At 43.0% G+C, this 18,426-nt stretch overlaps 1 protein-coding gene across 1 annotated transcript in view; it reads left to right on the top strand.

The window, feature by feature from the left end:
* rnf123 (ring finger protein 123) overlaps window positions 1–18,426 on the top strand; it is a 410,214-nt gene that overhangs the window by 168,750 nt on the left and 223,038 nt on the right. Inside the window, exons 24-27 of the mRNA XM_072280728.1 lie at window positions 2,372–2,455; window positions 8,236–8,343; window positions 8,709–8,886; window positions 17,672–17,746. Of these exons, the coding sequence (XP_072136829.1) occupies window positions 2,372–2,455; window positions 8,236–8,343; window positions 8,709–8,886; window positions 17,672–17,746 (445 nt within the window). The remainder of the gene's footprint in view (window positions 1–2,371; window positions 2,456–8,235; window positions 8,344–8,708; window positions 8,887–17,671; window positions 17,747–18,426) is intronic.

Raw genomic sequence — 18,426 nt, 5'->3', positions numbered from 1 at the left:
GAAACAGATGGCAGTGGTCAAGGATTCTTTCTCAGGCTGAAGGCCTGTGAGTAGTGGTGTGCCATGGGAGTTGGTGCTGGGACCTTTGTTGTTTGCAATTTAAATGATTTGGATATGAGTATACAAAGCATGTTAGTAATTTTGTGGATGAAACTAAAATAGGTGATGTTGAAGATAGCGTAGGAGGTTATGAAAAGTTGCAAGGGGATTTTGATCAGCTGGGTATGTGGACAGAGGAGTGAAAAATAGCTTTTAACCAGATAATCTGAGGTTTGAGCTTTGGGAGATCAAAACAGGTTAGGACATACAGTATGAGTGTTATGGAACAGAGGGCCTAGGAGTGCAAGTGCAGATTTCGCTGAAAGCAGTGCCGCAGGTAAATAGGATGGTGAAGACGGCACTTGGCATGCTGGCCTTCAGTCAGATCACTGAGTATAGGAGATGGGAGTAATGTTGCAGTTATATAAGGGCATTGGTGAGGCCACACTTACAGTGTTGTGTACAGTTTGGTCACCCTGTTACAGGAAAGATATTATTATAAAAGAAAGAATGCAGAAAAGATTTATCAGGCCCTTCGAGCCACACTGCCCCAGCAACCTCACAACCCCGGTTAACCCTAATCAGAATTACTAACCAGTATGCCTTTGGACTGTGGGAGGAAGGCAGAGCACCTGGGAAACACCAAGCATTCAACAGGGAGGACGTGCAGAAGCTCCTCACAGAATGGTGCCAGCATTGTAGGCTCAGTTCCATTCTAAACAATGAAGTATAGATAAGCAGCATAACATAGTATAAACACTTAGGTACACTTTGTTAGGTACACATCTATGTCTGCTCATTAATTCAAATTTATATAATCGGTCAATCATGTGGCAGCAACTCAATGCATCATAGCAGGCAGACATGGTCAAGAGGTTCAGTTGTTGTTCAGACCAAACATCAGAATGGAGAAGAAATGTGATCTAGTAAGTGACTTTTACTGTGGAATGATCTTTGGTGCCTGACGGGGTGGTTTGAGTATCTCAAACTGCTAATCTCTTGGCATTTCCATGCACAACAGTCTCTAGAGTTTACAGAGAATGGTGTGAAAAACAAAATATATCCAGTGAGCGGTGGTTCTGTAATGAGAGAGATCAGAGGAGAATGGCCAGACTGGTTTAAGCTGACAGGAAGACGACAGTAGCCCAAATAACAAGGAGTTACAATAGTGTAATACAACAGGATGAATCTTGAAGTGAATGGGCTACAGCTGCACAAGAACACGAACATACACTTTATCAGGTACTGGAGGTATGTTCTCCCTCTGATCATGTGAGTTCCCCTGGGTACTCTAGTTTCCTCCTACAGTCCAAAGATGTACCAGTTAGAAGAATAATTGATCATTGTAAATTGTCTTGTGATTAAGCCAGCATTAAATGGGCAGATTGCAGTGTGGTGCAGCTTAATGGGCCAGAGGGGCCTGTCGAATTTCAAAATACATTTATTATCAGTATATAAACTATATACAACCTTGAGGTTCGTCTTCTTGCAGGCAGCCAAAAAACAAAGAATTAATAGAACCCATTTTAAAAAATCCACATAGCAAAGACCATCAAACACCCAATGTGTGGGGAAAAAAGAATATATTATGCAAACAATAAAAAAGTAAACAAATGACTCTCAGAATCCCTGAATGCAAGTCCACAGATACGGAGCCAGGCCAGTGCTGATGCAAGTGAAACCGGTCTGGGAGTCCAGTGGCTTCAGGGCAACAACTGCTCCTGAACCCGGTGGCCACTGATATATAACCATTCCTCAGTACTTGATCCTGTCAAGATGAATAAGGCAGATCTAGTTATTTATGGCATTACCTGCTGTGAGATGCAAGGCTCATCAATTATTGCTTTCTTACTTTATCTTTAATGCAACAAAATCTCTCAAAATTGTACCTGCAGATAGACAGAGAGAGAGGGAGAGAGAGAGCAGAGAACTTGGCAATATCTCAAAACATGTTGGTAATAGAAAGTTTTTTTTAAAGGGAGGTTGCAAAGTAGAAAGTTCAAGGAGTTACTTGTTCCTTTGAATGAAGTGCAAGTGGAACCTATCGGAGTTGTAAGGACTGGAGAACAGTATTGAATGGAGTGGTGAATGGGGTTATCATATCCAAAGCTCAGTAAATACCAAACAAGGCTCTGCCATGTGGTTCAGCGAAAATTGGCTGATGGGTAGCTGGCTGGAGTCAGAAAGATAATGGGATTTTTATTAATTAAACTCCTGTTAAGTTTGGTGTGATCTGTTTTTTGGTGTAGCATGTTCTTATGCAAGCCATGATTTTGTGACTGTTGCTTGGTTAGATAAGTTGTGTTCAGCTCAACTTTCTCTCTGTTTGCAGATGGTGGGTGTGTCAGATGATGTCCATGAATATGCAGTGGCTTTGAAAGACACTGAAGATAAAATTGCACGCTGCCCTGCAAAGGTAAATAAATGAATGTTTTTTTCTAGTGACACACAGTGATCTGTGATGATGCACATATGACTAAAGAAATTCCTCCTCATATTTGTTCTAAATGGATGCCCCTCTATTATGAGGCTGTGCTGTCTGGTCCTAGACTTCCCCACCGTAAGAAACATCGTCTCTATCTAGGTCTTCCAACATTTGATGGGGTTTGATGAGATCATCTTTCATTCTTAATTCTAGCAAGTAAAGACCCACACTCATTAATCCCTCCTCATGCAATAAGTCTTTCATTTCTGGAGTCATTCTTGTGATCATCCTCTGAAACCTCTCCGATGTCAGCATATGCTTTCCTAAATAAGAGGCCCAAAAGTGCTCACCATACTCCATGTGAGGCCTCACCAGTGCCTTATAAAGCCTCAGCATTACATCCTTGCTTCTATATTCTAGTCCTCTTGAAATGAATCCTAATATTGCCTTCCTCACCACCAACTCAACCTGCAAATTAACCGTTAGGGAATCTTGCAAGTGAACTCCCAAAACCCCATTCTCCCTGTTTACAGTATGGCCTGTGCTTTTATTCCTTCTACAAAGTGCATGACCATACACTTCTTGACACTGTATTCCATTTGCTTCTTCTTTTCACATTCTCCTAATCTGTCCAAGTCCTTCTACAGCTTCCCTGCTTCCTCAAAACTGCCAGCCCCTCCACCTATCTTTGTATTGTCTGCAAACTTCGTCACAGAGCCATCTACCCCATCATCCAAATCATAGACATACAAATTAAAAAGAAGCGGTCCCTACACTGAACCCTGCGGAACACCATTAATCATTGACAGCCAATCAGAAAAGGCTCCTTTTATTCTCCCTCTTTGCCTGCTGTCAATCGGCAAATCTTTTATCCATGCTAATATCTTTCCTGTAATACCATGGGCTCTTATCTTGTTATGCAGCCTCATGTATGGCACCTTGTCAAAGGCCTCTGAAAATCCAGGTACAAAACATCCACTTATTATCTTTTGTCTATCCTGCTTATTATTCCCTCAGAGAATTTTTCCAGATTTGTCAGGCAAGATTTTCCCTTAAAGAAGCCATGCTGACTTTGGCCTATTTTGTCATGTGCCTCCAAGTACTCTGAAACCACACCCTTAACAATTGACTCCAAAATCTTCCCAACCACTAAAGTTAGGCTAACTAGCCAATAATTTTGTTTCTTCTCCCTCTCTCAATTCTTGAAGTGTGGAGTGACATTTGCAATTTTCCAGTCCTTCAGAGCCCATGGATTCTAGAAGGAGAATCACTAATGCCTTCACAATCTCTTCAGTGGCCTCTTTCAGAACCATAGGGTGTAGTCCATCTGGTCCAGGTGATTTATCTACCTTCAGACCTTTGAGTTTCCAAGGCATCTTCTCTCTAGTAATGGCAACTGCACTCATTTCTGCCACTTGACAATCTCGAACATATGGCATGCTACTAGTGTCTTCTACAGTGAAGACTAATGCAAAGTACTGATTCGGTTCATCTGCCATTTCTGTGTCCTCCATTACTATCTCTCCAACGTCATTTTCCAGTGGTCCAATATCTACTCCCACCTCTCTTTTACACTTTAAACATCTGAAAAAACTTTTGGTATGCTCTTTGATATCATTGGCTAGCTTATCTTCATACCTCGACTCTGTTTTATACCCTTTAGTTCAGTCCCTTCCTACCTACATCTGTGACACTTCACACACTCTTGATCTTTTCAATGATTTCAGGTTCCCTGGCCCCCATCATCTTTTTTTCACTATTGATGTCCAGTCCTTATACACCTCCATCTCCCACCAGGATAGCCTCAAGACTCTCCGTTTTCTTCTGGACACCAGACCTAATCAGTTACCCTCCGCCGCCACACTCCACTGCTTAGCAGAACTTGTCCTCAGTCTAAATAATTTCTCGTTTGGCTCCTCCCACTTCCTTCAAACAAAAGGGGTAGCCATGGTTACTTGTATGGGTCCCAGCTATGCCTGCCTGTTTGTTGGCTACACGGAACAGTCTATGTTCCAAGCCTACACTGGTGATAGTCCCGCACTTTTCCTGCGCTTCGTCAATGACTGCATTGGTGCTGCTTCCCACACCCAGGCTAAACTTGTTGACTTCATCCACCTCACCTCCAACTTCCACCCTGCCCTCAAATTTACCTAGTCCATTTCCAGTACCTCCCTCCCTTTCTCGATCTCACTGTCTCTATCTCTGGAGACAGCTTATCCACCGAAGTCTATTATAAACCCACAGACTCCCACAGCTACCTGGACTATACCTCGTAAAAATGCCATCTCCTTCTCTCAATTCCTTCGTCTCCGCCGCATCTGCTCTCAGAATGAGGCTTTGCATTTTAGAATGAAGGAGATGTCCTCCTTTTTCAAAGGAAGGGGCTTCGCTTCCTCTACCATCAAAATGGCCCCCAACTGCACCTCTTCCATTTCACGCATGTCTGCTCTTACCCCATCCTCCCACCACCCTACCAGAGATAGGGTTCCTCTTATCCTCACCTTCCACCCCACCAGCTTCAGTGTCCAGCATATAATTCTCCGAAACTTCCACTATCTCCAATGGGATCCCACCACCAAATACATCTCCCCACTCCCTGCCTCCTTTCTGCTTTCCGTAGGGATTGCTCCCTATGCGACTTCCTTGTCCATTCGTCCCTCCCCACTGAACCCCCTCCTGGTACTTATCCATGCAAGTGGAACAAGTGCTACACCTGTCCCTATACCTCCTCCCTCACCACCATTCAGGGCTCTAAACAGTCCTTCCAGGTGAGTCTGTTGGTGTTATTTACTGTATGCGGTGTTCCTGGTGTGGCCTTCTCTATATCAGTGAGACCCGGTGTTGATTCGGATACCACTTTGCCGAGCACCTACGCTCCTTCTGCCAGAAAAAGCGGATTCTCCCAGTGGCTACTTGTTTTAGTTCCACTTCCCATTCCCATTCCAGTATGTCCTTCCAGCCTCCTCCACTGTCGTGATGAGGCCGCACTTAGGCTGGAGGGTAGCCTCCAACCCGATGGTATGAATATTGATTTATCAAACTTCCAGTAATGCCGCCCACCTTCCCCTCCGCACCCCCCTTCACCGTTTCCCATACCCCCTTTATCTACTTGCCTGTTTCTTCCATGGCCTTCTGTCTCTTTCACCAATCATCTTGCCAGCTCTTTACTTCATCCTCCCCCTCCAGATTTCACCTGTCACCTTGTGTTTCTCTCTCCTCACCCCCATTTTAAAAATCTACTCCTTAGGTTTTTTCTCCAGTCCCGCTGAAGGGTTTCGGCCGAAACTTCGACTGTACTCTTTTCCTAGTTGCTGCCTGCCCTGCTGAGTTCCTCCAGCATTTTGTGTGTGTTGCTTGGATTTCCCGCATCTGCAGATTTTCTCTTGTTTACCTTAATATTTCATCTTTTCCCCTCTTAGGGCTTCTTTAGCTCCCTTTCATTTTTTTAAAAGTCTCTCAATCCTCTAACTTCCCACTAATTCTTGCTCTTTTATATGCCCTCTCTTTTGCTTATGTTGGTTTTGACTTCCCTTGTCAGCCACAGTTGCATCATCCTGTCCTTAGAATGCTTCTTTGAGATGTATCTACACTGCACCCTCAAATCAAAGTAAAATCAAATCAAATCACGTTAAATTATCATTCAACCATGCATAGATACAGCTGAACGAGGCACTGTTTCTCTGGGGCAAAGGTGCAAAACATTCAAAATAGCAAGCAAATATTCAAAATAACACAATTCAAAATACCGAGCAAAGAAACATATTCACTCGGGGGAAAAAAAATATAGTCTGGGACCCCGAGTGACAATGTCCGGAGATCGATGGTACAGTCTCCCAGTAGTGTGCAGACACACACACTCCAGCCTGTCATTCCACCACTCGAACGCTGGAAGGCAGCACCAACGGGAGAGGCCAGCCCCCGCCGAGTGTGGATGCCATGTTGTAACATTTCACTATCTTCTCACCTGGTCTGCTGCAACAGGCAAGTTGAGGCTTGAGACTTAGTCCTCGCTACATAGCTCCCTCTACCAGACAAGAGTAACAGGCCTGCAGCAAGTGAAATGTCCGAGACAATCTCCCATGCTTATTCTGCACAAACTCCGATGTTTCTGAGTAGTGAGCAGCAACACTGTCTGCAGCCAGGTCAGCTCCTCCGAACCCAAACCAGCTCCTCCAATATCCTGATCACCACCTTTCCTGATATCCCAACGGCTGCTCTCCAACATCCCAGCCAGTCTTTTCAACACCTTGGCTGGCTCCTTCTCCAACATCCCGGCTGACCGCTTTGACTGCTTACCTAGCTCCCTAAGTTCTCTCTTCAGGACCTTCTCGCTTTTCCTCATTGGTGTCAATAAAATTCTGTGTATACAATCTAAGACGTTCCTGTCCCTGGCGCCTGGGAGGCAGCATTCCATTTGGGTGTTTTTATCACATCCACAGAATCTCATGTCTACTATGGAATCCCCTATTACTACTGTAGTCCTCTTGTTCTCTCTCTTCCCCCCACTGCACTTCTGAGCCACAGCACGAGACTCAGTGCCAGAGACCCCGTCGCTGCCCGAAGGTAAGTCGTCCCCCTCAACAGTATCCAAAGCAGTGTACTTACTATTGAAGGGAATGGCCACAGTACTAGTTGCCCATTTCCCTTCCCTCTCCTGACAGTCACCCATTTTCCAGCCTTCCTGCAACTTTGAGGTTACTCCCTGTAGCTCCTATCTGTCATCTCCTTAGCTTCCCATATGAGCCAAAGGTCATCAACCTGCTGCTCCAGTTCCTTAACAAGCTCCCTGAAGACTTGCAGCTCAGTCCATCGATTGCAGATGTGGTTATCTGGGAGATCTCCCAGAATTCCCACACCTCACAAAAAGAAACATAATACAGCCTCTGGAGCCAGTCTTACTGCTCAAACTATGTACCAACAGACAAAGATTAAAGAATGAATAAGAAGACGCTTAGCAGATACTTAACCTTGCACAAACCTGTTTCTACCAAAGCTTGATGAGCCAAAGCTTCGCCACTCTAACCCTGGTCCACTCACACAATGGGCCCTCTACTTTTTCCTGCCTTAGTTTCATTTGCCCTTGCTAACGAATCATGACTTCACTGCTGAAAAAGGCCAAAATTCCCCAAACGCTCCTTTATTTGAATCTTTTTCTCCCCGATCTATGTGAGGGCTACTGCGCAGATTTGACTATGACTGCACCACTGAGAAAAGCCCAGTTATAAATAAAGGATTGTTATATCAGTTATAATCCTTTTGAATGGCAGAGCAGAACTGATAGACATGGTGTTGATCATTCTTCATATGCTCTAGTGTATACGAGGTTGCTGTGTTGTATAAGGGTTGGGAAGTCAGGTTGAGATTTGTGTCAGTGGACCCACTCTACATTAAGGGTGGATTTAGTGGGCAAGCGATTATGAGTGTGGATGGCAAGATTTTCTTCAGAAGATCTGGGTCTTCTTATAAAATGGAGTCTAGTTTTGTTGGTTTATCACAAGTTGAACCAGAAGGGGAGAAATATGCGCAAAGTGCAGGAGCAACTCGGGTCAGGCTGCATCTATTGAAAGGAATAAAGAGTCAACATTGCGGGCTGAGGCTCTTCATTGGGACATCAAGAGAGAATACCTTCAGCACAGAAGGAAGCCATTCTACCATCAAGATGTTGTTATGTTAACATAAATCCTTTTTGTGTCCTTGTGCTTTCTTTCCTTTTGTATCCCGTTCAGTTAGTCAACTCCAGTATTAACTTTACCTTTTTTGCTTCCTTTCAGAGGAAGGATATTCTGGATGAATTAACAAAGAGTCAGAAGGTTTTCTCTGAGAAGCTGAATCACCTGAGCCGCCGGCTAGCTTGGATAAATGCCACGATCTACTCCAAGGTAAAGTGAGTCCTAGAGTTGTGAATGTTGACGTAAGGAGCCGTTCTCCTTTTGCATGAGGTCTTGACTTGGGCAACATGAGTTGCTGGTTTGATTTGAGTTGGTCACAGTGAAATGCTCAACTACACATAACTGGATGATTTTTGTTTTGTCTGTGGAAGTGCTGTGAGCGGGAAAGAGGACCCCACTGGAGCACTCGTATTGTCACCGCCCAATGAGTCACATTAACTTTAAATTAATAGTTTTATTTAAAACAATGGTCGAGCAAATAATTTACCCAAAGATTAGGCTAGGTGGAATTTAGGCAGTTTTCAAAACATTAACTTTTTTTGTCCATGGTTGAATGAAATTATTACTTGTTTCAGGAGAAGATGTTGGACATCTACTGGCTGCTGCAGGTGTGCATAAGAGTAATTGAACACAGCGACCGGACTAAGACACTATTTGCATTCATGCCAGAGTTCTACATGAATGTTGCCATGAACAGCTACAGTGCTCTGAAAAATTACTTCAGTCCAGTCAATAGCATGGATGAGCTGCCTGGTAAGTACAGTCGGTAGCATCACTAGCTTTGTTCTGCGATTTGGAAAAGAGTGCCTGTTCTTGGAGGATTTGTCTAAGTTCACTATAAACTTCCTTGCACAGTTGGATATTTTTCAGACATTAGAACGTGGAAAATAAAATACTACAGCACAGTACAAGCCCTTCAGTTCACAATGTTGTTAACTTTTTCATCTTTTGACCTACCCTAAGATCAATCTAACCCTTCCCTCCTACATAGCCCCTTATATTTCGATCATCCTTGGCGTCATTGTCTTGCTGGAAAAGAAATCTTCTCCCAAATTGCCGTTCTCTTGTAGACTGCATCAGGTTTTCAGCCAGGATTTCCCTGTATTTATTGCAATCATTTTACCCTCTACCTTCACAAGCCTTCTGGCTGCAGTGAAGCATCCCCACAGCATGATGCAGCCACCACTGTGTTTCACGGTAGAGATGGTGTGTTTTTGATGATGTGCAGTGTTTGGTCTGATGGCTAAAAAGCTCAATTTTGTTTTCATCAGACCATAGAATCACCTTCTCGCTGACTTCAGAGTCTCCCACATGCTTTCTGGCAAACTCTTTCATGTGTGTTTTTCCCAACAGTGGATTCTCTTTGCCACTTTCCAATAAAGCTGCGACTGATGAAGCACCTGGGCAACAGTTGTTGTATGCGCAGTCTCTCCCATCTCAGCCATTGAACCTTGTAACTCCTCCATAGTTGTCATAAGTCCCTTAGTGGACTCCACACTAGTCCCCTTCTTGCATGGTCCCTCAGTTTTTGAGGACGGCCTGCTCTAGGCAGATTTACAGCTGTGCCATATTAGAACATAAGACGTGGGAGCAGAATTAGGCCATTCAGCCCATTGAGTCTGCTCCGCCATTCCATCGTGGCTGATTGCAGATCCCACTCAACCCCATACACCTGCCTTCTCGCCATGTCCTTTGATGCCGTGAACAATCAGGAAACTATCAACTTCCACTTTAAATATATCCATGGACTTAGCCTCCATTGCAGTCTGTGGCAGAGCATTCCACAGATTCACTATTTCCTGGCTAAAAGGATTCCTCCTTACCTCTGTTCTAAAAGGTCACCCCCCTCATTTTTGAGTTTGTTCTGTCTAGTTCCGGATACTCTCACCATAGGAAACATCCTCTCTACATACGCCCTATCTAGTCTTCTCCACATTCAGTAAGTTTCAGTGAGATTCCCCCCCCACCTTTGCATTCTTCTGAATTCCAGTGAGTACAGACCCAAAGCTGCCAAACACTCCTCATATGTCAACTCCTTCATTCCTAGAATCATCCTCGTGAACCTCCTCTGGACTCTCTCCAATGACAACACATCTTTTCTGAGATATAGGCCCAAAACTGTTGAAGTCTGGCCTGACTACTGTCTTATAAAGGCTCAGCATTATCTCCTTGATTTTATATTCCATTCTCCTGAAATAAATGGCAAACTTGCATTTGCCTTCTTTACCACAGACTCAACCTTCTGGGAGTCTTGCAGGAGTCCTTCTGCATCTCTGATGTTTGAACCTTCTCCCCATTTAGATAATAGTCCACACTATTGTTCCTTTTACCAAAATGCATTATCCCCCACCGTCTATGTTTTAATCCATTCACCTTAAAACTGTGTCCCTTCGTATTAGCCATTTCTGCCCTGGGAAAAAGCGTGTATGTTTATACACATGGTTTGATAATCTCTCCCACACCAAACCCTGTCCTTGATGAGAAAATGTATTGAGTTGGTTCATATAGGATGCAGTTCTGAACCTCCCACTTTAAATGTGCTCTGCCTTTGTGCTTGAGTTCAGCAAAATTGCTCATGTTTTCAGTGTGACTTCAAGTACTGAAGTACAGAAGGAAGAAATGATGATTCAGTATGTCCTACAGTAGTGGGTTGTCTGTACCTGACCTTAGACAATCTGCTAAGTTCACTCTTTAACGTAGTGGATCCTCACAGCAAAAACTTCTTCAAAGGCAGTGAAGCTCAGTGCAGCTTCAAGCTTTCAGTGAATGATATCACGTGGTGCATGTGTTTCATACAGAGATACATGATATATGCACTCACAGCATGGAAGCAGACCCTTCATATCAGCCTGACTACTGACCAAAGTGTCTACCTGAGCTTGTTCCATTTTCCTGTGTTTGCACCATATTCCTCCAAAACCCTTACCTTTAGATGTCCAAATACCACTTAGAAGTTGTAATTGTATGTGCAATTATACCACTTCCTTTGGCAGCTCGTTCCATGTACCCTCTACCTTCTGTGTGGGGAAAAAGCTGCCCTTGAGATCCCATTTAAATCTTTCTCCTGTCACCTTAAACCTGTGCCCCCAAGATTTGGATTGTATACCCTAGGGAAACTGTGTAGCTATTCCCCTCATGTTCTGGGGAAAACAGCTGCAGGCACCCAATTTATCCTTGTTTCTCAAGCTCTCTAGCCCCCAGAAACATCCTTGTGAATCTTTTCTGCACCCTCTAACTTAATCACATCCTTCCAATAGTATGGCAGCCAGAGCTTCACACAATATTTTCTACTTCATTTGCTCACTTCCAATTAGCAGAGACACAGTAGGCTGTAAAACCTTTCTCTGTAATAATTTTCTATGATTTTTAAAATAATTCTAAAAAACAGAAGAACTTTGAACAATTAAAATGATTATACAAGTACAATTAAACCAACAGTCAGGTATCACCAAATATCAGCATTCTCCGTTGCTGCCATTGCATATTAAACGAAATGGAGTTGCTGAACATAAGGCAGCTGTATCCCAAGACCAGTTCAGGAGGCGTGTACCCCAGTCTCAGTGCTGTTCAATACTGGATGCCCGTGTTTCTCATTGGTCTACATATGCTACCTAGTGGCAATGCATGGTAGCAAAACGCAGCAACAAGTACAAACTTTGTACATCAGACACATTTCTGAGAGAACCTCAAGATTCCAGACACTTGTGTAGATAAGTGATATGTTCCATGTGTATTTTTGGAGGAAAGTTCAGCATATTATGTTCATATTGGTCAAGTGCAGGTAAGTAACTGCAGTAGCTGATTACATCAAATAGATGGGCCATGCAGGCCATGCTCTTATTCTCAGCAGGGAGGAGAATGACAAGACACTCCACGTTTTAGGAATAACTTCTTCCCCTGAATAGGATTTCTGAATGGACAATGGACACTATCTCACTATTTTTGCTCTCTTTTTTGCATATATATAATAATCTTATTGTAATTTATAGTATATTTTACGTATTGCGCTGTACTGCAGCTACAAATCAACAAATTTCACAACAGGTCATTGATGATAAACCTGATTCTGATGTAATTTGATGATATCAAAGTTGCTTCATAGTGAACAGAGTATTGCTTGTTCAGATGAGGATAGGTTATAGTGAGCAAGATCTGGAAAAATCAAGACAGTCAGTGTTATGTCTTCATTAACAGATTTTAAGCTGGATAATATGATTGATAGCATTCTAGATGGCATCTGTTCTCATTCCCTGTACTGGACAGAGTAAGAAAAGAGTTCCTTGGGCCTTATTTTCCAACCATTCAGCCTCTGGATTCAGTGGATCACCCTTTGCAATTCGGAGAAACTTGATAAACTGATACCTGTTTTTTTTGGAATGCCTCTTCAGTCCATTGGGATGACCCAATACTTCCTGGTGCTCACCACTTTAAATCTCCACCCCATATGCCCTCTGATGCCTTTGTGACCTCCTGTCTAATGTAAACTGGAAATTCAAGAGTTTCAAATAACTTGCCTTTTCAGTTTGTATTAGATCCGGCAGCTCTGCTAAAGGCCGTCCATTTGTAACATTGGCTCACTTTTTCTCTCTTACTAGCATGGATTGACCTGGGCCTTTCCTACAACCCAGCATTTCACAGCCTTTACATTACTTCATGTTCTCTCCTTCTAATGGCCCTAAGTAACCTAGCAATAAAATAACTTTGTGTTTATTCTAGCAGCTAGATCTCACCGTATCAGAGATATGGTGAGACACCTAGTCCTTAACTCTCTCCACCATGCTCTTTGCATCATAAAACTAACTTGCTTCATCTCTTAACCAATTCTGAATAAAGTTCTTCTCCCTGAATGATTGAATTCATTCTGCAATTTGAGAGGGAGAAGCATAAGTCATAGGAATCAGTATCACAATGGTATAAAAGGAATTACAGAGACATGAGAAAGGAGTTTGCCAGGTGGATTGGAGGAGGATGCTGGCAGGGATAACGGTAGAGCAGAGATGGCTAGTTTCTAGGAATAGTTCACAAGGGACAAGGTAGATATGACACACAGAGGAAGAAGTTCTCAAATGGCAGGGGTAGGCAACTGTGGCTGACAAAGGGTATACAGTATAAAAAGAAGCGGTCTCAACACTGAAACCTGTGGAACACCACTAGTCACTGGCAGCCAACCAGAAAAGGATCCTTTTATTCCCATTCACTACCTCTTACCAATTGGCCAATGTACTAACCATGTTAGTAACTTTCCTGTAATACCATGGGCTCTTAACTTGGTAAGCAGCCTCTTATGTGGTACCTTGTCAAAGGCCTTCTGAAAGTCCAAATATACAACATCCCCTTTATCTATCCTCAAAGATAAAAGATCAAAGACTTGTAATCTCCTCAAAGAATTCAAACAGGTTCGTCTGGCAAGATTTTCCCTTAAAAAAACCATGCTGACTTTGTCCTATCTTGTCCTGTGTCACCAAGTACTCTATAACCTCATCCTTAACAATTGACTGCAACATCTTCCCAACCACTAAGATCAGGCTAACTGGTCTTTAGTTTCCTTTCTGCTACCTTCCTCCTTTCTTAAAGAGTGGAGTGACATTTGCAATTTTCCAGTGCACTGGCATGATGCCAAATTTCAATGATTTTTGAGAGACCATTGCTAATGCCTCCACAATCTCTACCGCTACTTCTTTCAGAACCCTAGGGTGCAGTTCATCCAGTCTGGGTGACTTATGTACCCTTAGGTCTTTCAGTTTTTTGAGCATCTTCTCCCTTGTAGTAATTGAACTCACTTCTCTTCCTTCACACCCTTCAACATCTGGCGCACTGCTAATGTCTTCCACAGTAAAGACTGATGCAACATACTCATTTATTTCACCTGCCATCTCCTTGTCCCCTGTTATTATTTCTCCGGCCTCATTTTCCGGTGGTTCTATATCCTCTCCAATCTTTCCTTTATTTTTTACATACTTGAAAAAGCTTTTACTATCCACTTTGATATTGTTTGCTAGCTTACTTTCATATTTCAGCTTTTCCCTCCTATTGATTCTTTTAGATGTTTTCTGTAGGTTTTTAAAAGCTTCCCAAACCTCTATATTGCCGCTAATTTTTGTTTCTTTTGTATGCCCTCTCTTTTGCTTTTACATTAAGTTTGGCTTCCGTTGTCAGCCATGGTTGTACGATTTTGCCATCTGAGTATTTCTTTGCTTTTGGAATACATCTATCCTGCACCTTCCTCATTTTTCCCAGAAATTCACACCATTGCTGCTCTGCTGTCATCCCTGTCAATTTACTTTGGCCAACTCCTTTTTCATACCACTGTAATTTCCTTTACTCCACTGAAATGCTGTTACATCAGGCTTTACTCTCTGCCTATCAAATTTCAAGTTGAACTGCCTCCTAAAGGTTCTTTTACCTTAAGCTCCCTAATCACCTCCGGTTTATTACATAACACCAATCCAGTACAGCTGATCCCTGAGTAGGCTCAATAACAAACTACTTTAAAAAGCCATCTCATAGGTATTCAACAAACTCACTCTCTTAAGATCCATTTCAGACCTGATTTTTCCAATCGACCTGCATGTTGAAATTTCCCATGACTAACATAACATTGCCCTTTTGACACGCCTGTTCTATTTCCTGTTGGAATCTGTGGTTCACATCCCAGCTACTGTTGGGAGGCCTGTATATAACTGCCATCAAGGTCCTGTTACCCTTGCAGTTTTTTAACTCAACTCACAAAGATTCAAATCTTCCGATCCTATGACGTACCTTTCTACTGATTTGATGCAATTCTTTACCAACAGAACCACGCCACCCCTTTTGCCTACCTTCCTATCCCTCTGATATAATGTGTAACCTTGGACATACAGCTCCTAACTACAACCATCCTTCAGCTATGATTTACTGACCTGCCAATCTATAATAGTGCAACAAAATCATCCACCTTATTTCTTATACTCTGTGCATTGAGATATAACACTGAGTATTCTAATTGCTACCCTTTTTGATTATGCATCCCTAATGCACTGATACACATCCTGCTGGCTGCAATTATGTTCTATCATCTGCCTGACTTTGCTGATAGTCTGACTGCATGCTATCTTTGCTTTTTTACCATCTGTCCTATCCCGAGTCCCTTCACTCCGGTTCCCACCCCCCTGCCAAATTAGTTTATACCCTCCCCAACAGTTCTAGCAAACCTACCTGCGAGGATATTGGTTCCCCTTGGATTTAGGTGCAACCCGTCACTTTTGAACAATCATACCTCCACCAGAAGAGATTTTAATGATCCAAGAATTGGAAGCCCTACCCTCTGCAGCAGCTTCTCAACATGCATCAATCTGCCAAATCATCCTGTTTCTACCCTCACCGGCACGTGGCACAGGCAGCGATCCAGAAATTATTACCCTGGAGGTCCTGCTTCTCAGCTAACCACTCAGCTCTCTAAATTCTCTTTTCAGGACCTCTTTGCTTTTCCTTCCTCTGTCATTGGTACCAATATGTATCAAGACATCTGGCTGCTCTCCATCCCTCTCCAACATGTTGTGGACGTGATGTGAGACATCCCTGACCCTGGCACCGGGGAGGCAACATACCATTCAGGTGTCCTGTTCACATCCACAGAATTTCCTGTCTATTCCTCTGACTATTGAGTCCCCTGTCTCTTCTGCTCCCATCTTCCCCCTCTTTCTCTTCTGCACCACGGTTTCATACTCAGTGCTAGTAACCTGGTCTTCGTGGCATTCTCTTGAGAGATCATCCCCCACAACAGTATCCAAAATGGTGTACTTACTATTGAGGGGAGTGACCACAGGGGTGCTTGTGCTAACTGCTTATTCACATTTCCATCTCTCGTGACAGTCACCCAGCTACTCGCCTTCTGCAACTTCGGGGTGACTACTTCCCTGTAACGCTGATCGATTATCTCCTCACTGTCCTGTACAAGCCAGATCCCTAACACAGTCTTCAAGGAGCTGCAGCTGGATGCACTTGACAGAGATCAGCTTGCTGGGAGACCCTGGGTCTCCGAGGACTCCAACATCTGGCATGAAGAACATACAACAGCCATTTACTACACTAGGTACAGCTAGAGAGGGAAAAAAGGGAACCTTAACCACAACGTACCCAGAGCCAATGTGTCTTTCGAGCTGAAGCCTCCTTTGATCCAAAGCCTGGCTCTGCTACTCTAACCACTGGCCTACAACCAACAATGGCCACCGCATCAAGTCCATTCTGTACTTTTAAACAAGCATCACTGACCTGCGAGAAACCTCGTCGCTGTGGCCTGCTCCTGCTGCTGATTGGGCTGCCAGAATGAGCCTGAAGGTTAAAGTTAGTAATGCCCTGTGTCCAGAGGAGGTTGTGATGGGGCAAATGCTGAGCTGATGCTTCAGTCTTTCTCCATAAAGGATCAGAGGTCTATTTTATTTGCCATATTCTGTACACTTACATATATTAGGAATTGCTGTGGTGAGTTGGTCAGGACGTAACATACAACAAAAAAACAACTCTCAACAATTATATAGAATAAAGAATTATATAAAAAATAAATTTAATTTGAAGTACAGTTATGCAATAAAATGTGCATAAATAATAAATACCAGCATGTATTTACAATGTAAACAGCTTTATAGAAGTTGGGTTAAAGTGTTTGCAGTGCAGTGATGGGGAAAATAGATAGAGAGGTTTGGGATGGAGCTAACTAGAATGGTTGATCAGATTTACTGCCTGGTGGAAGAAAATTTTAAGATTGCGTTAAGTTTTTGTTTTAATAGTTTTGTAGTGCTTTTCAGAAGGGAACTTTTGGAAAAGGTAGTTTTTCAGAGTGGGTAGTGTTCACAGTGGGTTTTTTTTCTACTCACTTCTTTGTCCTGGACACATACAAGTCCTGCGGTGATGGTAGATTGCAGCCAGGTGAGCTGTCCTTGAGAGTTTACTGTAGTTTTTGTATAGTGAAAGGCTGATACACCAAACCTGACAGAAGTATTGTAAAAAAACAATAATCCAATGGAGCTATCCTATTTCAGTGATACTTGTTAATGTGAGATGCCCTTAACTAGTGTCGCCAGAGATCTGATAGAAGGCTCTCTTCAAACAGAGGGAGGTTTCTCAGCATCAGCCGCTGGATTAGGAGAGAAAATATCTTTCCTGTTTATTTTCACTGTTTCAGCAATACAAGATTGAAGGAATAGTATCACCAGTTTCTAGTATATCGCTGTGAGGCTGCAGTGAGGAATTACCCAATCGAGATGGTAAGCCAGCATTCTGGAGGCACTGATATTTTGTACTGGTTGGCCCAGTACCAGAAACAGGGCTGGCGACATTGTTCAGATGACAAGTAAACAAGGACACAAGCTGGCATGTCCAAAACTATACTGGGGGGGGGGGGGGGATGCATTTTTAAAATAAGAAACCAGCACAGAACAAATGTTTTGAGTTGAGTCTTTAGTTAGTTGTACATTTCTCACTGATATTTGTGATGTGTCTGGCTAGAAGAATCTGGTTTTGTTCAGATGCAACAGGCCTAAGCTAATTTCTTTCTCCACAGGGTATCAGGAGACACTGAGCCGATTAGCTGCAATCCTCGCCAAGCACTTTGCTGACTCTCGAATCATTGGAACAGGTGAGGCATTGTGGGTCAAGATTCAGGTCAATCTTTTGGGTGAAGTTCACCATGGCTACTGGAATGAAGGTGATCAAGTGCCCGATGCTGGCCCCCTAGGCCTGAGTCGGCGTAGTACAAGTTGTACAAGCCAATTGTCTACAGTCTTCTAATATGTTCTGTCTACATGACATGTTTGATGTTGATTTAGAAATGCTTTACTCTGATTGCAGGCTGAGGGATGAGGAACTTGTGGTCATCTGAGGATGTTGCTAAGGCATTTCTTTGGAGGAGACCAAAGAGTGTTCAGCTTAAATGGGAGTAGTTGCTTGTATTGAATAGTGTTTCATTTCCCAGCAGGTACATCCTTTAGCTTCTGAAGCAAAAATGATCTTTTTAAGATAATGAGATAGACTTTTATGGGTTTTGACTTGGAAGTTAAAGGTCAATGTCTGTTGCTTTAATTCAGCAACAGTTAGGAAATTTGGGAGCTACAGGTTTCCCCCGCCATCCGAAGGTAGAGCGTTCCTATGAAAGGGTTCGTAAGCCAGAATGTCGTAAAGCGGAGAAGCAATTACCATTTATTTTGTATGGGAAAACTTTGTGAGCGTTCGCAGACCCAATAATAACCTACCAAATCATGCCAAGTAACACATGAAACCTAAAATAACAGTAACATATAATAAAAGCAGGAATGATAT

Source organism: Mobula birostris, chromosome 16, assembly GCF_030028105.1.
Source record: "Mobula birostris isolate sMobBir1 chromosome 16, sMobBir1.hap1, whole genome shotgun sequence".
Classification (NCBI taxonomy): Eukaryota; Metazoa; Chordata; class Chondrichthyes; order Myliobatiformes; family Myliobatidae; genus Mobula; species Mobula birostris.
Note: the sequence above shows the minus strand (reverse complement) of the source record. Positions and strands in the feature narration are given on the sequence as shown.